Source organism: Brachionichthys hirsutus, chromosome 1 (assembly GCF_040956055.1).
Source record: "Brachionichthys hirsutus isolate HB-005 chromosome 1, CSIRO-AGI_Bhir_v1, whole genome shotgun sequence".
NCBI classification, from domain to species: domain Eukaryota; kingdom Metazoa; phylum Chordata; class Actinopteri; order Lophiiformes; family Brachionichthyidae; genus Brachionichthys; species Brachionichthys hirsutus.
The window spans coordinates 619932-641600 of record NC_090897.1 but is presented as its reverse complement, the minus strand read 5'-3'; the positions used below and the strand labels follow the sequence as shown (position 1 = coordinate 641600).

At 50.7% G+C, this 21669-nt stretch overlaps 1 protein-coding gene across 1 annotated transcript in view; it reads left to right on the top strand.

The window, feature by feature from the left end:
- The window catches only part of LOC137904091 (SH3 and multiple ankyrin repeat domains protein 2-like), a 55597-nt gene extending 34356 nt beyond the window's left edge, over window positions 1–21241 (top strand). Inside the window, 11 exon segments of the mRNA XM_068748290.1 lie at window positions 128–210; window positions 1243–1367; window positions 9469–9604; window positions 9850–9930; window positions 10030–10038; window positions 10320–10343; window positions 10964–11002; window positions 11423–11535; window positions 11826–11931; window positions 12631–15121; window positions 20713–21241. Coding sequence (XP_068604391.1) covers window positions 128–210; window positions 1243–1367; window positions 9469–9604; window positions 9850–9930; window positions 10030–10038; window positions 10320–10343; window positions 10964–11002; window positions 11423–11535; window positions 11826–11931; window positions 12631–15121; window positions 20713–21241 — 3736 coding nt within the window.
- The last annotated feature ends 428 nt before the right edge of the window (window positions 21242–21669 follow it).

The window sequence follows — 21669 nt, the reverse complement described above, 5'->3', positions numbered from 1 at the left end:
TCGGGGTCGCCCTGCCCCCCCCCCGCTCCCCCAGCAGCATGCACCTCCACTCGGGCAGGGCGACCGTGGCCATGCTGCGGATGATGGGCTGCGCTAACGGGCGCGCCGCTCGCCATCTCCTCCGCAGTGACTGCGTGGTGGACGAGAAGACGGTGGTGCTGCAGAAGAAGGAGAACGAGGGCTTCGGCTTCGTGCTGCGGGGGGCCAAAGGTAGGGGCGGGCCGGCGCGCGTGCGCGTGCGTGAGACGGGATGCCACCATGCAAGTTGTTCCATTAAAATGAAGCGTTAATAATTATAAGTTAGTGCAGCGCGTTAACTGCGCCCGAGTGGCTGCAGTACCACCGGGGGGGCGCTGGGGGCAGTGTAGGCGCAGGCCAAGCAAGATAAAGCAATGTCTAAAAACACAACGAAGAAGAACAATCTGAAACGTCTTAAATGTCCTCACAGGCCGCCGTAGTTTGTTCTTGTTTAGTCAAACGAGCAACAATCTCGTCAGATTTGTTTATTTCATTGTTAATTAGAGTTAAAATCAGATAAACACATAGAACGTTGCAGATCAATAAAGGATTGATATGGTGCGTGATGACATCACACAGGTAGCTCCAGGTGTGCCGTTTGACGTTTCACCAGGATGCGCTAAAAATAGCCGCTTTGAGCTGCTGCGTCTGTTTCTATGACGATTCCCGCCATGTCATCGCCCATGTTGCATTCCACAACTGTTTGATTGGTCCTCGCCACGGTTACCGTCAGGAGGCAAATTTAGGGCATTCATGCGGCTGTTTTTAAGACGCACAAAGAGGGAGACGGGGGGGGGGGGGGGGACATTCCGACACACTCTGCTCCACCCCGGGGAGCTGACCCAGCTCCTCCTGCACCGGGACACGAACACGCCACATGAGCCCACGTCCTCCCTCGCCGGGGTTCTGCCCTCCTCTATAGAAGCGTCCCGGTCCCGTGCGTCCCCCCCCCCCCCCGGCCCCCCGGCCCTCCGGTCAGAGGACGAGTTATAGGAACTGTCACTCGTCCCCGCTGGGTCCGCCGGGCTGCAGAGGTTCTAACCTTCCCCGGAGCCAGAGGCCGTGTGTTGGGAGGAGCCAAACCCCCCCCCCCCCCCCCCCCCACGGAGGAAGCTCATTTCAGCCGCTTGTACCCGATCCGGAATAATGTTTATTATCCATCGATTACTGGGCTGATTTATATTTCCCTGTAAACTCCTCCTCCTCTCCCTCCCCTCTGCACAGCGGACACGCCCATAGAGGAGTTCACGCCCACACCTGCCTTTCCCGCCCTGCAGTACCTGGAGTCGGTGGATGAGGGCGGGGTGGCATGGCAGGCGGGGCTCAGGACGGGGGACTTCCTCATCGAGGTAAGAGCTGCCTTGTTTCCGGGTCTGTCAGGTTGGGGGGGCGTGGTCCAGGTGTCTGGTGTCGGGTTTCAGTCGTCTGGCTGCGTGAGGGCGTCGTTAATGTGTGAGGAGGTGTGTTTGAGCATTGAGCGGACCAATGGCGGCCGTGGCGAGCATTCGTTAGGGTTCCCATGATGTCATCACACCTGAAAGCAGTCATGTGACTCCTGGATGGAGGAGGGTACTTCCTGGATCACTGGATCTGGGCTAAGACTTGGGTCCAGATCAGACAGCTGATGATGTTAGAAACCTTCCAGAGGTCTGACGATGATGATGATGATGACGATGATGATGATGATGATGATGATGATGATGATGATGATGATGATGGGACGATGATCCAGGACCTGTTCAGAACTTTGAAGGTAACCATGTTTATCAATAAGCACAAACAAACAAACGGGATTGTTAAAAACACCTAAATGCGTCTCGTGTGGTGCGACTGTAAGCTGTGGTCTTCATCGTGATGCGGTTGCCATGGCAGCCTGTTGGCTCTCGTACACAATCAGGTGACCTGCAGCATCGGCAGCTGAGCAGGTTTCCAGTGAAGAGAGATTCCTGTTATTCCTCATGTGTTTGCTGCTCATCTTCACCTGTGTACAGAGCATCATCATCATCATCATCATCAGCATCATCATCATCATCAGCATCATCAGCATCATCATCATCACCTAAAGGGATAATAAGCAGAGGAACAGCGCAGAGCAGCATCCGTCGGGGTGAAAGATGAGAACTAGCGCTGGAGCCAATGTGAAGATGGTTCTAGGGGCGGGCCTTATGCCCCAGGAGTCACATGATGAGGGTCAGCCTATCAGGGCTGGTGTTCAGGAGAAACTGAGCTTCCTGTCTGGAGGTTCGTTCGTCTCGTTCAGCTTTTAGTGCTGAAAAGTAAAATACCGGCGTGTAGGTACTGGTGTGTGTGTGTGTGTGAGTGTGTGAGCGTGTGTGTGTGTGTGTGTGTGTGTGTGCGTGTGTGAGAGTGTGTGTGTGAGCGTGCGTGTGTGTGTGTGTGAGCGTGTGAGTGTGTGTGTGTGTGTGAGAGTGTGTGTGTGTGAGTGTGTGTGCGTGTGAGAGTGTGTGTGTGAGCGTGTGTGTGTGAGTGTGTGTGTGTGCGTGTGTGTGTGTGTGTGTGAGAGTGTGTGTGTGAGCGTGTGTGTGTGAGTGTGTGTGTGTGCGTGTGTGTGTGCGTGTTTATTCGTGTGTCTTTGTGCTTCTTCGTGTGTCTTTGTGTTTATTCGTGTGTCTTTGTGTTTATTTGTGTTTATTCGTGTGTCTTTGTGTTTCTTCGTGTGTCTTTGTGTTTATTTGTGTTTATTCGTGTGTCTTTGTGTTTCTTCGTGTGTCTTTGTGTTTATTCGTGTGTCTTTGTGTTTATTCGTGTGTCTTTGTGTTTCTTTGTGTGTCTTTGTGTTTCTTCGTGTGTCTTTGTGTTTATTCGTGTGTCTTTGTGTTTATTTGTGTGTCTTTGTGTTTATTCGTGTGTCTTTGTGTTTCTTCGTGTGTCTTTGTGTTTCTTCGTGTGTCTTTGTGTTTATTCGTGTGTCTTTGTGTTTCTTCGTGTGTCTTTGTGTTTCTTCGTGTGTCTTTGTGTTTCTTCGTGTGTCTTTGTGTTTATTCGTGTGTCTTTGTGTTTCTTCGTGTGTCTTTGTGTTTCTTCGTGTGTCTTTGTGTTTCTTCGTGTGTCTTTGTGTTTCTTCGTGTGTCTTTGTGTTTCTTTGTGTGTCTTTGTGTTTATTCGTGTGTCTTTGTGTTTCTTTGTGTGTCTTTGTGTTTCTTCGTGTGTCTTTGTGTTTATTTGTGTGTCTTTGTGTTTCTTCGTGTGTCTTTGTGTTTATTCGTGTGTCTTTGTGTTTCTTTGTGTGTCTTTGTGTTTCTTTGTGTGTCTTTGTGTTTATTCATGTGTCTTTGTGTTTCTTCGTGTGTCTTTGTGTTTATTCGTGTGTCTTTGTGTTTCTTCGTGTGTCTTTGTGTTTATTTGTGTTTCTTCATGTGTCTTTGTGTTTATTCGTGTGTCTTTGTGTTTCTTCGTGTGTCTTTGTGTTTATTTGTGTGTCTTTGTGTGTCTTTGTGTTTATTCGTGTGTCTTTGTGTTTATTTGTGTGTCTTTGTGTTTCTTCGTGTGTCTTTGTGTTTATTCGTGTGTCTTTGTGTTTATTCGTGTGTCTTTGTGTTTATTTGTGTGTCTTTGTGTTTATTCATGTGTCTTTGTGTTTATTTGTGTGTCTTTGTGTTTATTTGTGTGTCTTTGAGTTTATTCGTGTGTCTTTGTGTTTATTCGTGTGTCTTTGTGTTTATTTGTGTGTCTTTGTGTTTATTCGTGTGTCTTTGTGTTTATTTGTGTGTCTGTGTTTATTTGTGTGTCTTTGTGTTTATTCGTGTGTCTTTGTGTTTATTTGTGTGTCTTTGTGTTTATTCGTGGGTCTTTGTGTTTATTCGTGTGTCTTTGTGTTTATTCGTGTGTCTTTGTGTTTATTCGTGTGTCTTTGTGTTTATTTGTGTGTCTGTGTTTATTTGTGTGTCTTTGTGTTTATTTGTGTGTCTTTGTGTTTATTCGTGGGTCTTTGTGTTTATTCGTGTGTCTTTGTGTTTATTCGTGTGTCTTTGTGTTTATTTGTGTGTCTTTGTGTTTCTTCGTGTGTCTTTGTGTTTATTTGTGTGTCTTTGTGTTTATTTGTGTGTCTTTGAGTTTATTCGTGTGTCTTTGTGTTTATTCGTGTGTCTTTGTGTTTATTTGTGTGTCTTTGTGTTTATTCGTGTGTCTTTGTGTTTATTTGTGTGTCTGTGTTTATTTGTGTGTCTTTGTGTTTATTTGTGTGTCTTTGTGTTTATTCGTGGGTCTTTGTGTTTATTCGTGTGTCTTTGTGTTTATTCGTGTGTCTTTGTGTTTATTTGTGTGTCTTTGTGTTTCTTCGTGTGTCTTTGTGTTTATTTGTGTGTCTTTGTGTTTATTCGTGGGTCTTTGTGTTTATTCGTGTGTCTTTGTGTTTATTCGTGGGTCTTTGTGTTTATTCGTGTGTCTTTGTGTTTATTCGTGTGTCTTTGTGTTTATTTGTGTGTCTTTGTGTTTCTTCGTGTGTCTTTGTGTTTATTTGTGTGTCTTTGTGTTTCTTCGTGTGTCTTTGAGTTTATTCGTGTGTCTTTGTGTTTATTCGTGTGTCTTTGTGTTTATTTGTGTGTCTTTGTGTTTATTCGTGTGTCTTTGTGTTTATTTGTGTGTCTGTGTTTATTTGTGTGTCTTTGTGTTTATTTGTGTGTCTTTGTGTTTATTCGTGGGTCTTTGTGTTTATTCGTGTGTCTTTGTGTTTATTCGTGTGTCTTTGTGTTTATTTGTGTGTCTTTGTGTTTCTTCGTGTGTCTTTGTGTTTATTTGTGTGTCTTTGTGTTTCTTGTGTCCCCAGAGGGACATGAAGGGAGTTCTAATTCAGGAGTAGCTTCATGACGTTGGCCGTACATCCTGATTGTCTCTTTCCAGAAAGGACGGTGCGTTGCCATGGTAGCGCCTGCTGATTCTAACTCTGCTGCAGCCTCACTGATTCTATAAGGTTGTTTAGTTTGTTTGTTATTTTTTGGGGGCGGGACTATCAATCCATTAGTGTTGTTTGAACTCATTTCAAGCCCATGATGAGGCCAGCCCTTCCTGATTGGCTGCCTGCAGGGACACCTCCCACCAGCAGAGGACCCTCTGCATGTATCCGGGCTCGGGACCGGCTCAGGGCGACGCCACCGTGCTACCGCTAAGTGTTAGCTTAGATCTCTAAACGTTTGTGACTCCTCGGTCCTCCTTCCTCCTCGTCAGACTCGTCTCCTCCTGAGTCTCGGCTTTACGCTCAAAATCTGCATCATCACTGTACACAGCGGGCCGCAGCATGTTCCTGGTTGCTAAGCAACAGGTACTGTGTGATAACAGCGGGAATGGGAGTAGTGCTGAAAATATCTCGGGGGTGGAGGGTTTACGATTAGCGGTCTTTTTTTATATGGTCTCTTTTTTGTCAATGAACAGCTTTGCCCCCCCCCCCCCCACACACACACACGCACACACACACACGCACACACTGCCATCTTCAAAGGTCTGCTGCACCTTCTCTTGTTTGTTGACAGCTGAGAAATAAAACGCATTTCCCATGATGCTCTTTGTGTGCCGGACCATAAATTATTCACAGGAAACAACAGTTTGTGTTATGTTGAGACTCGGTGTGTGTGTGTGTGTGTGTGTGTGTGTGTCAGTGACACCTGATCCACACGGAACTGGATCAGTGTAAAGTCCAGCAGGTCCCGTTCAGCTCTTCTGTGTGTTATATGATGATGAATATATTTATTAGATAGAATGTTAGAGTACAAGTACAGTCACACAGTAGCATGTATTACAGTACAAGTACAGTCACACAGTAGAATGTATTACAGTACAAATACAGTCACACAGTAGCATGTATTACAGTACAAGTACAGTCAAACAGTAGCATGTATTACAGTACAAATACAGTCACACAGTAGCATGTATTACAGTACAAGTACAGTCCAACAGTAGTATGTATTACAGTACAAGTACAGTCAAACAGTAGCATGTATTACAGCACAAGTACAGTCACACAGTAGCATGTATTACAGTACAAGTACAGTCACACAGTAGCATGTATTACAGTACAAGTACAGTCACACAGTAGCATGTATTACAGTACAAGTACAGTCAAACAGTAGCATGTATTACAGTACAAATACAGTCACACAGTAGCATGTATTACAGTACAAGTACAGTCACACAGTAGCATGTATTACAGTACAAGTACAGTCACACATCCTGTGTCAGAGGAGCATTTCTTGCCGTCTTGTTTCCGTTGAAAGTCCTTCGTACATAAATCATCGATCGAATCATAAAGGTTTTCACTACAAAGCTGCAACAACGGCATTGATGCGTGGATTGATTGATTGATTGATTGGCTGACTGACTGAACTCTTCCTCTGGTTGCTCCCGGAGAAATCACAGCCCAATCCAGGGAATAGAGAGAAGCTCGCCTCGAGGAGCTGACCCGACCCATGAGCCAGGCATTCAGGCCCGAGCGCTGAATATTTCTGCGTTTAATGAGGCCGTTTGTTGAACTGCAGCTTCCTCTGGAGGAAACGGAGTCTGGGACTCGAACCCGGTCATTAATGCGGATCGGCTGCGGTTTCTATGGCGATGCTTCTTGGTGTGCGGGTGAAGATGCAGCTCATGCAGGTCACATGCAGAATTACAGACCGCTGATTGGTCGGGGAGAATCTACGTTAGCGACACGATGCCTTCAGGGGTCAGATTAGAACCGATCGCTCGGATTAGCTGCTGTCGGCGAATGAGGTGGAGCGATGAGGTGGAGCCATGAGGTGGAGCGATGAGGTGGAGCCATGAGGTGGAGCGATGAGGTGGAGCGATGAGGTGGAGCGATGAGGTGGAGCCATGAGGTGGAGCCATGAGGTGGAGCGATGAGGTGGAGCGATCCGATTCAGGTCCGGCTAAACGGGCCGGGTGATGCCTAACGGGCTGGAACTGGAACAACGGCGCTGATGATGATGCTTTTTGAATTGGCCCCTTATGCTTGATCTGACGGGAGCCCAGGCGTGCGTGCGTGTGTGTGTGCGTGTGCGTGTGCGTGCGTGTGTGCGTGCGTGCGTGCGTGCTGTTTCACTTCTAGCTATTGCTTCGGACCGGTTCTGACGGTTTGGGCCGGCCTTCACTCTGTAAACGAGGATTAGCATCATTCAGCGTCACGCCGGCATCGACGGCCGGGGGAAGGGATCAATACTTCTAATCATCGGGGTGGAACCGATTGCTGATGTATTGATTCGCTTCGTGACCACTTAGTCAAAGATAAGAATAAACCTCGTGAAGGATGCGGAACAGCGATTGTTGCATTAGTGGAGACAAACGGGACAGATTCTTGCCTTTATTGATCGGGAGACTCGGCGGTCGACCCAGAGGTCGACCCAGAGGTCGACCCAGAGGTCGACCCAGAGGTCGACGGAGGATCGTAGCGGTCCGGCGTGTCCACAGATATTCTCATAGTTGACGTCGTGGATCTCATGTAGTTGAATTAGGATTAAATCTAATTGAGTCTGTTGGACTTGAGTAGGAATGAATAATTACCTCCAGCAAGGAGGTTCTGTTTAGATCCGTTACATTCTGAGATGATCCGGATTCCCGTCTGGATTCAGAAACATCTGGATTTTCCCATTTACTTATAACGGAGGCTTTAAAAACATCCCAGTCATGAAGGGGTCCGATCTGAACCACCATGAAACACGTCTCCTGGTTCTGATCCAGAATGAGGTCAGGAACAAATATTACATTTTAACATTAAACCCATTTATGGATTCAGGAATCAGTTAAAAATAAACATCAGCTCTGATTCACTTTGACTTTTCATGTTGGAGATACGAGCTCCGACTTTTTGCCGTCGTGTGTTCAGCCTCCAGAATCAGGTCCGGTTCTGAGTGGTTTTGGTGTGTCCATCCTTCCAGCGCGGTTACGTAACCGGGCGGATTATGTAAGACGAGCCCTGCTGTGACCTCATGGAGCGCTATGATGAGGTCACGCAGAAACAGCTGCTGGAGCGTTCCTTACCAAAGCACCACCCTCACGGGGTTCCACCACAAAGACGCCCCCCCCCCACCCCCCGTCCGCTCCACCTCCCACCATCCATCCTTCCTCAGTGGGCTGCAGGCCGGCCTGTCTTTCATCCCCATTCGAACTCTCCTCTTCCGTTTGCCTTGGAGAAAGGAGCGCAGCGGGCCGGAATTAAATTAGATGAACAGTAAATGAGATTATAAACCTGCGTGTGTTTCAAAGGGAAAGTGTCAGTCGGTTCGCTTCAGCTACACTGGGTTTGTTTCAGCTACAGTCGGTTCGCTTCAGCTACAATCGGTTCGCTTCAGCTACAGTCGGTTTGCTTCAGCTACAGTCGGTTTGCTTCAGCTACACTGGGTTTGTTTCAGCTACAGTCGGTTCGCTTCAGCTACAGTCGGTTCGCTTCAGCTACAGTCGGCTTGCTTCAGCTACAGTCGGTTTGCTTCAGCTACACTGGGTTTGTTTCAGCTACAGTCGGTTCGCTTCAGCTACAATCGGTTCGCTTCAGCTACAGTCGGTTTGCTTCAGCTACAGTCGGCTTGCTTCAGCTACAGTCGGTTTGCTTCAGCTACACTGGGTTTGTTTCAGCTACAGTCAGTTCGCTTCAGCTACAGTCGGTTCGCTTCAGCTACAGTTGGTTTGCTTCAGCTACACTGGGTTTGTTTCAGCTACAGTCGGTTTGCTTCAGCTACAGTCGGTTCGCTTCAGCTACACTGGGTTTGTTTCAGCTACAGTCGGTTTGCTTCAGCTACAGTCGGTTCGCTTCAGCTACAGTCAGTTCGCTTCAGCTACAGTCGGTTTGTTTCAGCTACAGCCGGTTCGCTTCAGCTACAGTCATTTTGTTTCAGCTACAGTCGGTTCAAAGCCTACAGTCGTTTGGGTGCCTTAAGCCATGGGGCTTCTCACGATTTTATTATGTTCGCATAATGACAATAAAGTATCTTGAATCTTGAATCTTTATTAAGTTTTCGTACTGTGACGTCACAGTCCGAGAGATTTCTTCCAGTAGTTGATTACAGATCGACTCAAACTACGCAGGATTGACTCGATGGTTTATTTTGCTGTTTTTGGGTTGATAAGGACCCAAAACCACCAAAATAGTATAGAAACATGGAAAATGTCCCCTTTAATTAAAAGTAATTACTATACAAAGAACCAAAGATCAACTTGTAACCATGGAAATGAGAAAAGGTCAAATATTCAACTATCTCATTTGTAAATGTTTTGATGATTGCCTGCTTCTGGATCTGAAGCATTTCTTCTTCTTTTTTAAATAGTTGTTAAAAAGTACATGTTAAATTTGTGTTGCTGTTTTCTTGCTCCCTTTATTGTAAATATTTTTAAGCATTTGTTTTTGACCTGCATCTCTTATATGAAAGATAATATTCTAATGATAAAGCTGTTTGTGTTCATTGACCTTTTGCATCGTTAGCATCCGTTAACGAGTCCGCGCTGCGTTCCTGGCAGGTCAACCAGGAGAACGTGGTGAAGGTCGGCCACAGGCAGGTGGTCAACATGATTCGCCAGGGAGGCAACCGGCTCCTGATCAAGGTGGTGACGGTGAGCCGGAATCTGGACCCCGAAGACACCGCACGCAAAAAAGGTACACGGCTCTGATAGCTGATGCTAGCGCTGTAGCAGCAAGCTAGCCCATCACAGCTTATGGAATAATTTTAATGATTCTATTTGCACAGTAAAAACCAGAATGCATCAGAATTAGCCAACAACATTAGCATCAATTTGAGTCGACGATGAACGTCTGTTGTCCCACAAATGGACGTGAGGTGCTAGCTGCCGACGTGCTAACAACAAATGTATTTGTTCATTTATGTTTTGCGTGTCGATCAGCCCCCCCTCCCCCAAAGAGAGCCCCCACCACAGCGCTGTCCATGCGCTCCAAGTCCATGACCTCCGAGCTGGAGGAACTCGGTAAGAACATCCTGCTTCGACTTTAGCATGATGTCAGGAGGCGGTCTCTGTCTAACGTCACGTCTCTCTCTCCTCTCTGATTGGTTCCTCTCTCGCTAGTGGATAAAGGTAAGCGCTTACCGCTGCCCCTGCTAGCTGCTAGCCGCTATGTGTGCGTGTACGTGTAATCGGCTGGATGTCCTCGGAGGGACGGACGGAGCGTCTGCTCGGCATGTTTTATGCAGAGCGGCGTTTCTGCCACGCTTTAATCTTTGCTTGATTCCTATTGGTCGTAGTATCAGTCTGTGGGTGTGTGGACAGAATCCACGTAGGAATAACTTTGTTCCTGTTGGGGGACGGTCCCGTCTGTCTTTGTTCAAAGAGCCCTGTTTTTGTGTCGTCCCTTAAAGCAACGCTGAGGAAGAAGAAAGGCGGTAAGTGACCGCCGGCATGTTTCATCCCGCCATTGATCCCCGGCGGATAAATATCGATGTTCATGTTTGTGTTGGATGTGATTCGCTGGAATCGCGTGTCCGCATGGTTCTTTTCTTTGGTGCGTGGTTTCAAGATGTCTCAGTGTCCTCGGCCCTTGTCTCGGTAAACGTGTCCTCGGCCCTTGTCTCTGTAAACGTGTCCTCGGCCCTTGTCTCGGTAAACGTGTCCTCGGCCCTTGTCTCATCCTTGGACAGACTCCGCTAACTAGCTAACCAGCTGGCTAACTGTCTAGCTAGCTGGTGCTCAGATCTCTTCATCTTCAGCGTCTCATCAGGGATGAGAAGCAATCCAGGAATGTGTGTGTGAGTGAGAGAGAGAGAGAGAGAGAGAGAGAGAGAGAGGGGAGGAGGATTTGTTTATGGGAACTGATTCACTCACAGGTTTCCAAGGCAACCGTGTTGCCCCTTGTTTTGCTGTAGCTGCCGTCCAATCAGCGGACAGATCTCAGATCAGTCGTGCGTCTTTCTGTGTCCCGTCTCTGACTGTAGCTCCGGTTATTGACGCTCCTCTCCTCCCCTCTCCTTCTCCTCCCCCGACTCCTCCCCTCCTCTGTGTGTAGATGCGCAGAAGAAGAGGCTTGTTTTCAGAGTCACTCTAAGTAACCGCTCCCCCTGTTGCATGGACACCGCATCCACAGTTAGCTTCAGGGCTAGCATGCAGCCTCTGTAGGTGCACTCCAGCCGATGACATCATCACTCACCAGAGGGAAGTTCGGGTCTGCCACATTTGCCGTTGACGCCTTTCCTTTTCCAGGATCAGGGAACGTAGGCTAACGGTAAACTTGACAGACGTCGCCCTCCTCGCTTCGAGGGAACGACCCGACGGTTGGATGATGCGTCTGAGTCGGCTGATTGAAAGCTTGCACGGCTTTTGGGCCTGGAACCCATTCTCGGCTCGGCTCGGTTTGGACACAGGCGGCGTCTCCGTGAATGACCGGCTCGTGTTTGAACCCATAACACCCGTCCTGAGGCTCCGCCCTCTTCGCTCGACACTCATCGCCGTTTTCTTGATCTTCCAGACAAATCCGAAGAGATGACACACGCCCAGAAGTGCTCACCTGTAGATATGAAGATCGCCACGATCAAGCCACGCCCCTCCAGTCGCTGTTTGGTCACGACAGCCGATATGAATGTCAGTAAAAAAAAAAACACGTTAAAAACGCAGCTGTAAACCGCTTCGTGGCGTTTGTGCTCAGCTTGAGTCTAAATTAAAATCCTTTGAGGACAAACATCCAGAAACGATGATGATCACATGACCTTGTGTTGTACAGGTGAGTTCACTTTACACCTGATTGACGAACAAAAGGTTCTTAGTGAGAATGAGCCCGGACGCCACTAAGCGGTTTGGAACTTGCTTCGCATTGACGGACACCTGAAAGCTGCTTGTTCTGGCTTCACCGTCGACAACGCTCTGATTTTCAGTCCATGTATCACGAGCGCCAGGGAGTAGCGGTGGCGCCGCCCACTGCGCCGGGGGCATTCCTGGGGATACCTGAGAAGGGAACCATGAAGAAGCAAAAATCCATAGGTACGAAAGATTTGAGCCTTTAGTCCGGTCCTGCATGCTAGCTCAAACCAGGCGCACGCTGTGCTGCTAGCATCTTGTGGAGTAGCTGATTAGCTTCTTCTTCCTCCTTCTGCTTGTCCCGTCTGGGATCGTTGCAGCAAATCAACCTTCTCGTCGATGGCATGCTTAATTAATGGATGAAATGCCATCTCTCCGGGTTTGGGAGCGGCTCATGGGAGACGCTACCCGTTAGCTTCCCATTTACTTCATCACAGATCCCAGATCGCCGTGTGGATGGCGTAAATCCAATTCGGAGGGGAATGAGCGGCTAGTTTCGTCATGATCTGTTTGTTGCATGCGATCGGGATCGGGGTTGTGTATAAAACACTAAATCTACATCCCTGTGTCGGTTCAATCCCTTCCTGTAGCCTCCAGATAGCACTGCTAAGCTAATATTGCTGCTAGCTGCTGATGATAGATGATGGTCCCCTCACGTGAAAAAAACAACTCTCAGAAATGCAGTAGAACCAGGAACCACATTTATGATTGACTTTCACAGCAGACATTCTACAATCAGCCATTTTCCTTATTGATCCGGCGTCTCATAAACGTCACCAACCCTTTGCTTGGTTAAATAAAGTTTCAGCGACGGAAGGATGAGGACACACAGGGAGAATAGCTGCTCACCCCTAATTTGTCTTTCTGCTCTATTTCTTCAAGGTACGATGGAGGATGAGAAACTGGGATTCCTGACTCCGCCCCTACTCAAGTTCTCTCGCAGCCTTTCTATGCCCGACACCTCAGAGGACATCCCTCCTCCGCCTGCCATTTCGCCGCCTTCGCCGCCTGCTTACAACTCGACTGCTGGCCCTCCATCCAAGAACTACGGGACGACTCGTCCAGGTTTCACTCAGAACTCGCCCAGCGCAGTAACAAGCGTTAGCCGAACCACCGACGTGGGTACGTTAAGACGCGGGTATTACCGCCAGAGCTCGGAACAGTTTGAGAGCACCCGGACACGAGGTCGTGCGCCGGTGCCGGAGAACCCTTACTCCGAGGTGGGCAATAAGACGCTGTATGTGCCGGCGAAACCAGCTCGAAGGAAGGGGATGCTAGTGAAGCAGTCCAATGTCGAGGACAGTCCAGAGAAGACGTGTCACACGCCAACGAGCCCCTCGGGACCGGTATCCATGCCTACCACACCCGTGGAGCGTACATGCTCCTCCATCCCCATCCCCACCATCATCATCAAAGAGCCCTCCACCAGCAGCAGTGGGAAGAGCAGCCAGGGTAGCAGTATGGAGATTGAGCCCACCACCCCCGAACACCCGCCGCTCACGCCCACTGTGGGCGGGAGCGGCGGTTTGCGTCCCGAGGACCCGATGTCTCTGAACAACCCATTTGCTGCAGCTATTGCCGGGGCAGTACGAGACCGCGAGAAGAGGCTGGAGGCAAGGAAGCACTCGATTGCCTTCCAGTCAATAGACATGGGGGATGATGAGTTCAGTTGTCCCACGCCGACCCCTCGTCTTCGTCAGTCAAAGTCCATCGATGAAGGCATGTTCAGTAGCGACGAGCGGCTTCGGAGGATATTGGCACCCCTGCGTGGGCCCCCTGTCGGGGGAGGCAGTGGCAACATGACGGACTTCAACACTCCTGAGCCCATAGTGGTGCGAGAACCTCTGAACACCAGGACAGGCCAATGCCCCAACCTGGATAGTCCTGCTAGTCTCCCGGCCACTCCGCCTAAGAGCCACTTCAGGGCCAACGGGACCTACCTCCATCCGGTCACTGGCAAGCCCTTAGATCCTAATTCTCCGCTCGCTCTGGCTCTGGCAGCTCGTGACCGGGCCATGAAGGACCAACAAAACCATCCTCAGGTTCAGCCACAAAATCTTCCTCAGGTTCAGCAGATCCCGACGCACGACGCCCAGTCCCTTCCAAACCAGCCAAGCCACAAGCCAGACCTCAATCAACCGCTGTTTATTGACACCAAACTGCGCTCCGCCATCGAGACGAGTTTCGCCGCGATCTCCACCGCGACCATGGGGCGGCCGAGCCGAGGCGGCCTCCGGCGGCAGATGACGGAGCACAAGTACGAGTCGGACGTGGCGCGGGAAGAACGGCAACACCGGGCAGTCGAGGAGAGGAAAAGCGCACCGGCAGATGTGGCGGACGCATCCCAACCCCAGTCAGCCGGACTTCTGATGGTCCACACCAGCACCGACCCGAGCACCAAGGGGAACAGCCAAGAGGGGGAGGGGCAGGACAGCAACCGACCATCCGAGCTGAAGGACCCCAACCAACCCGAGCCCCTCGAAGCGCCAACGCTGTCCAACAGCCCCCAGGTACCGTCATCGCGGCGGAGGAGCGTTCCCTTGCGTGACTCCATGGACGAACCGGTGAAACTGCCCTTCCGCATCCCCCCTCCCCCACTGGCCTCGGTTGATATTGATGAGGATTTTGAGTTCTCAGAGCCCCTCCCTCCACCGCTGGAGTTCGCCAACAGCATCGACATTCCCGATGACCAGGCCAGTGCCATTGCGGAGATGCTTCAGCAGCAGAGGCGGAACGGTGGAGCTCCTCTGCCGCCCTATCATGCCCACGCCCCCCCACCTGTCACCGATCAATACAAACGGCTAGCAAACAGCTTGCCCCCTTCATACCCTGCTGCCCCAGCTGATCCAGAGTCGGGGGTGGGTGACTCGGGCATCGAGGAGGTGGGCAGCCGCGGCAGCGGGGACCCTCAGCACGTGGAGACCACCAGCACCGTGTCCAGCACCTCCACCTTGTCTTCAGAGGGGGGCTTCTGTGACAGCAGCGGGGAGAGCCTCTACGCCACTGCAGACGGGCATGCCTTCCTGGTGGATCGCCCCCCGGTGCCCCCCAAACCTAAGGGCAAGTCTGTCATCAACAGAACATCTCTTTATCACGACGCTCTGATAGAAGAGCCCCCGGAGTCCTATGGGTCTCCGCCTCAGGCCCCTCCCCCTCCCCCTCTAGAACCTCTTAGGACTCCCACTCAAAGGACGTCCAAGCTGTGGGGCGACCAGCCCCCCGAGCTGCGGAGCCCCCCCTCCACACCAGACACCAAGAACCCGGTTATTACCGAGCTGAGCTCCATTCTGCAGCATATGAACCGGGACAGGTCGGCCACGCCCGGGGACAGCCTCGACTCCCCCACAGGGACCCGGGGCGCCTTCGGAACAAGGTACGTGAGATAACAGGAATTCCACATTGCCTCTTCCTCACCTTGTCGGTGAACCTCTTAGTGGTTGCAGGAAGACATCGCCTGTTCTTCCAGGTTCCTCCGGGTTCCTCCAGGTTCCTCCGGGTTCCTCCAGGTTCTTCCAGGTTCCTCCAGGTTCTTCCAGGTTCCTCCGGGTTCCTCCAGGTTCCTCCGGGTTCCTCCAGGTTCTTCCAGGTTTCTCCAGGTTCCTCTGGGTTCCTCCAGGTTCTTCCAGGTTTCTCCAGGTTCCTCCGGGTTCCTCCAGGTTCCTCCAGGTTCCGTCATGTCTGTCTCAGGTAGCGCTGATCTGCTGCTCATCCTTCATCATGCAGCACTCTGCGGTCTGGTCAGCGTGAAGATCCGACCTCAGGATCAGTCCGTGGAGACGAGCCCAAACACCCTTCCTACGCGTAGTTCCAGCCATCGCTCACCTGAGAGATAAAATGAGTCGATTCCTGCTTTGAAATATTTAAAAATGTGCGTTTAAATGATCTATCAAATTCGTGACTGAATTCAAAGTGAGTTCAGCCTCGAACATAAATGAGAGGAAGTCATTAACGGGAGTAAAACATGGATTCTGCTCCTCGCCGGCGGTAAAAACAAACTCAGTTCCTGATTGGCTGAGGAGACGTCGGTCGTGACCAGCACAGATTACTGAGGTGCGTAATTTAGGATATAGAGAGAGACTTAAGCGCTCCCGTTAATGAGCCGTGAACTGTGTACCATTAATGAGGTAATATTACAGTATTTGTGTACTGCGGTACTGCCAGCAGCAACGCAGCAACGCAGCGGCGCGTTGCTGCCCTCTGCTGGTTGTTATTATTGATCCTTGGCTGAGGTGATCTTCATGTTGGTCCAGGTATCCGGATGAGGAGTTCACAGCTGATGCCATTATTGTTATGCATTTAGTTTTTATTTAGTTATATATAGACCTTTAAACCAATAGAAGAACAGCAGCCCTTGGCCACGCCTCCTTTCTACCTCATCGGGCCGGGTCGGGCCCCGGGTCGAGCGCCGGGCCGGCTGCGTTCTAGATGGTCCGGGCCTGCAGGAGTCAAACCGGGACGGGGTTTGACGGACCGGCACCTGAGCAGGTGCTGCTAATGGTTCTTAACTCGCATCTCGTGTGAGAGGCAGGATAAATAATGCAGCGCCGCTCGTCAGCGAGGTGTCGGGAGCAGAGGGGGTTCAGCCTAGCCCCTCCCCCTCCTCCTCCTCCCCCTCCTCCTCCTCCACGCCCAGCTGTCTGTTCGCCCCAGTTTCATTTCAGACACCGCTGACCTTTGCACCCTGTATTCATTTCATTTTCAGCTCACGCCTCTTCATCCTCATTTCCTGCAGCTTCCTGTAGTTGCTCCGCCTCTTCTTCCTGCCTTCACAGGTAGGTTCCATCACCTGCTGCCACATCATGACATCACAGTTCAGCATCTTCATCTCTACCCCTCGTAGAACCTTCCAGTAGAACCTTCCAGTAGAACCTTCCAGTAGAACCTTCTCGTAGAACCTTCCAGTAGAACCTTCCAGTAGCCGGTTCCTTGCTGCTGAAACCGTCTCAATCTATGGATCCACTTTAACCGGGTCAGAACCCCGCCTCGTGATGATCTGAGATTCATGTTTAGATTAGGGGTGCGGCTTTGTTCTCGTGGCGGAGTTGAATTCTCACCCGCGTGGCATCAGGGTTTCTGATCCGGGGTCAGAGGCTGTTGGTGGTGTGGGCGGAGCTTATGGCAGGGATCATCCCGGGAAGGCTGAGGGGGGTCCCGAGTCCGTCAGGCAGATGGATGCATGGAAGACGGCCTCTATCCATCCATCCCCCCATCTATCCCTCCATCCCTCTATCCATCCATCCCTCCGTCCATCCCCCCATCCCTCCCTCTATCCCCCCCACCCCTCCTTCCCTCCCTCCCTCTATCCCTCCATCCCCCCATCCCTCTGTACAATCATTGAAAGCATCAGATTTTCTCCTTTTGGACATTTTTTTCTTCTTTTTTTTATTCCTCCCTCCAAGATTAAATGTGCGTTGGTTGTGCCTGTGGACGAAGCGGTTGCCTAGCAACCGGCTGATGAGAGCAGCCATGAGGTCCGTGGTGATGTCAGCCCGTGGCAGGACGAACCCTCAGAGTTCAGCATCGTCTCACGCAGGTCACGTGCGGCGCTGCTTTAGGAGGCCAGCGTTACGTAACCCGCCGGTTCACACGCGTGTGCGCGGGCTGCTATAAATAAAGGCAGCGTGTGCACGTGTGCACGTGTGCTGAGGAACACGGCCCGCAGCGCTGCGTGCTGCGTGCTAGAAAGAAGCGGGGAGTCATGTGATGTGTGGGCGTGGCGGAGGCCAGGGTTCTTGTCTTTTAATCCAGGGTTCTTGTCTTTTAATCCCGGGTTCTTGTCTTTTAATCCAGGGTTCTTGTCTTTTAATCCCGGGTTCTTGTCTTTGAATCCCGGGTTCTTGTCTTTTAATCCCGGGTTCTTGTCTTTTAATCCCGGGTTCTTGTCTTTGAATCCCGGGTTCTTGTCTTTTAATCCCGGGTTCTTGTCTTTTAATCCCGGGTTCTTGTCTTTTAATCCCGGGTTCTTGTCTTTGAATCCCGGGTTCTTGTCTTTTAATCCCGGGTTCTTGTCTTTTAATCCCGGGTTCTTGTCTTTTAATCCCGGGTTCTTGTCTTTTAATCCAGGGTTCTTGTCTTTTAATCCCGGGTTCTTGTCTTTTAATCCAGGGTTCTTGTCTTTTAATCCCGGGTTCTTGTCTTTGAATCCCGGGTTCTTGTCTTTGAATCCCGGGTTCTTGTCTTTTAATCCAGGGTTCTTGTCTTTTAATCCCGGGTTCTTGTCTTTTAATCCCGGGTTCTTGTCTTTTAATCCCGGGTTCTTGTCTTTTAATCCCGGGTTCTTGGTCTCTGTGTGTTGAAGCAGTTTTTAAGGCTTCGTTGACCCGTTTTCTATCCCGCCTCCCCGTATGACGCAGAGCGGACTTGGTGCACGAGTCCCCTGCTGCTACGTGGCTGTTCAGGACGCTTCCTGTCGTGGAGGCCGTTACATTTCCTGTTTATATCATTGTGGATTGTTGAGGAAATCTTTTTCCTTATGGCGTCTTTATCCGCTTTAATTAGAGAACGCCGATATATTTATTTAGGAATCAAAGGTGTTAATATTGTGGTCAGGCCTCGTCCAGTCCACGGGTCGGCTTTGATCAGGATCTGAAGGAAGCGGCTGCAGAACGGGAGGCCTTGTCCGTTCCTCGGGATGGTGTCCGGATTAGCAGCTCGAGGCTCTCGAGGGAGAAGCGGATCTGCAGCAGAGATGATCCGGTCTCAGATCCGTCCTCCTTTCTCAATAAGGTCATAGAAGCTAAACGAGGCTCTGCGCTAATTAGCCGAATAGCCTGTTACGTGCTTTTGATCATCGCTGTGTGGAGAACCGGAGTGTTTAATGAAGGGGAGACGTGTGAGACGGGTCTCAGGTGAAGAGCCGCCCCCCCGCGCCCCCCCCTCGTACCACATTAAAATAGTGACCCTGAAAACAGGCGGCGGAGCGGTTGTCTCTGTTGTTGTGTGTTCCTGCAGCTAACGTTGTTCTCTGTCTCCATCCCACCATCCGTCCATCCATCCATCCATCCATCCGTCCATCCATCCCACCATCCATCCCACCATCCATCCGTCCATCCATCCATCCATCCCACCATCCATCCCACCATCCATCCATCCATCCGTCCATCCATCCATCCGTCCATCCATCCATCCATCCATCCATCCGTCCGTCCATCCATCCATCCATCCATCCGTCCATCCATCCATCCCTCCATCCATCCATCCATCCATCCCACCGTCCATCCGTCCATCCGTCCATCCATCCATCCCACCATCCATCCCACCATCCATCCGTCCATCCATCCATCCATCCCACCATCCATCCCACCATCCATCCATCCATCCGTCCATCCATCCGTCCATCCATCCATCCATCCATCCATCCATCCATCCGTCCATCCATCCATCCATCCATCCGTCCATCCATCCATCCCTCCATCCATCCATCCATCCATCCCACCGTCCATCCGTCCATCCGTCCATCCATCCATCCCTGCGGAGAAGCCGGTGCTGAAAGTGTAAGTTCTGTTTCTGGGTTTGCTGAGGCTGCGGTCCAACTATGGCCCGGTTCCATTTTGGATGAACAGCCCCCTTTGGTTCCCTTCGCTTCCCCTCAGGCTGCTCCATATGTTCCAAACAGCAGTGGGCGGTATGTAGGCTAACCCAAAGAGAGCAGAACCTCCGGTCTGAACCATGGAGGTCCGATAATTAGGGACAGTTATCGATTGATCAGACTGTCGGGAGCAGGAAATAAACTCCTGGGGGTCGGTGTGTCTCTGAAGCTGCTGCAGGTGTCACGTTCATCACGTCCTTCACTCATGCTGTCATTCTTAGACCCGGCCGCTAGGTGGCAGCGTTCCGTTGCTGTGAAGCTCTCCCTCCAATGAAACGGCAGAATCTTATAAAACAGAATATAACAGCAATTCAGATGGAAACAAAAACTACCAATCAATTGAAAAGAGTTTCTAATACTTTTATTTCACAAGAATGAGGAAAAATAATGGATGGAATACAGTATGGAGTACTCTCTGTGTAGTATGAGTACTCTGACATACTTCCGTGTGGTATGAGTACTCTGACATACTTCTGTGTGGTATGAATACTTTGACATACTTCTGTGTGGTATGAGTACTTTGACATACTTCTGTGTGGTACGAGTACTTTGACATACTTCCGTGTGGTATGAGTACTTTGACATACTTCTGTGTGGTATGAGTACTTTGACATACTTCGGTGTGGTATGAGTACTTTGACATACTTTGGTGTGGTATGAGTATTTTGACATACTTCGGTGTGCTATGAGTACTTTGACATACTTCCGTGTGGTATGAGTACTTTGACATACTTCTGTGTGGTATGAGTACTTTGACATACGTCGGTGTGGTATGAGTACTTTGACATACTTCGGTGTGCTATGAGTACTTTGACATACTTCTGTGTGGTACGAGTACTTTGACATACTTCTGTGTGGTACGAGTACTTTGACATACTTCTGTGTGGTACGAGTACTTTGACATACTTCCGTGTGGTATGAGTACTTTGACATACTTCTGTGTGGTATGAGTACTTTGACATACGTCGGTGTGGTATGAGTACTTTGACATACTTCTGTGTGGTATGAGTACTTTGACATACTTCTGTGTGGTATGAGTACTTTGACATACGTCGGTGTGGTATGAGTACTTTGACATACTTCTGTGTATTGTGAGTACTTTGACATACTTCGGTGTGGTATGAGTACTTTGACATACTTTGGTGTGGTATGAGTATTTTGACATACTTCGGTGTGCTATGAGTACTTTGACATACTTCCGTGTGGTATGAGTACTTTGACATACTTCTGTGTGGTATGAGTATTTTGACATACTTCGGTGTGCTATGAGTACTTTGACATACTTCCGTGTGGTATGAGTACTTTGACATACTTCGGTGTGGTACGAGTACTTTGACAGTACTTTGCACCTCACCTGTTCTCCTCTCTCCTCTCAGGCCCCCAGGTGATGACTCAGGAATGCGTAACAATGGCGCCGCAGCCGGCCTCGCCTCCACCCCCCCCAGCAGCCTCCCATCCCAGACTCATCCCTGCAGCCCGCCGGACTCCGCCTCCTCCCTTACTCCCTGCTCCTCGCTGCCGCCCTCCGTGTCGCCCACCCTCAGCGACGTCTTCGGCCTGCCCACCCCGCCCATGGGCAGCGGCGGCGGCGCCTACAGCCTGAGCTCCTCGTGCGGCGGCAGCGGGAGCTCGCGCTCCCCGTCGCCGCTCACGCTGATGCAGGCGGCGGCGGCCTCGGGGAAGCCCTTCGTCTCCAAACCCATGGAGCTGTGGAGCAAGCACGACGTGGCGGACTGGCTGGAGAGCCTCAACCTGGGGGAGCACAGGGACGCCTTCCTGGACAACGAGATCGAGGGCGCCCACCTGCCGTCGCTGCAGAAGGAGGACCTGATCGACCTGGGCGTGACCAGGGTGGGGCACCGCATGAACATTGAGAGGGCCCTCAAGCTGCTGCAGGACAGGTAGGCCCCGGCGAGACGGGGGGGCGACGCCAGGAGTCCGGCCCACGGAGACGAGGGTGCTACCGATCGCTTTTACCGATCTGTTCATCCGACATCATCTCAAGTCGCCGACGTCTTCTCCCAGCGGATGCTGCCCCTCGTCCACCCTCCTCTTCCTCGACGCCACGCCGGGCGTTAGAGGACGACGGGATGCCGGGCAGGACAGCGAGGGGGAAGGGCAAGGATCACCGTTTCGTCCCACCTCTGGAACCGTCTGGAATTCCGAGACTCGACCATTTTGGAATACTGAAGACCTTTTCCGTCCGCCGGACCGCCAGCTGAGCTGGTCGTTGCTCTTTTTCTATCTTTGCTAGCGTTTGTTCAGAGAATACTATTTCTTCACTAGAGTCCTACGGAGTTTTATTTCTGGGTTCAAGGTCGTAGAGAAACATT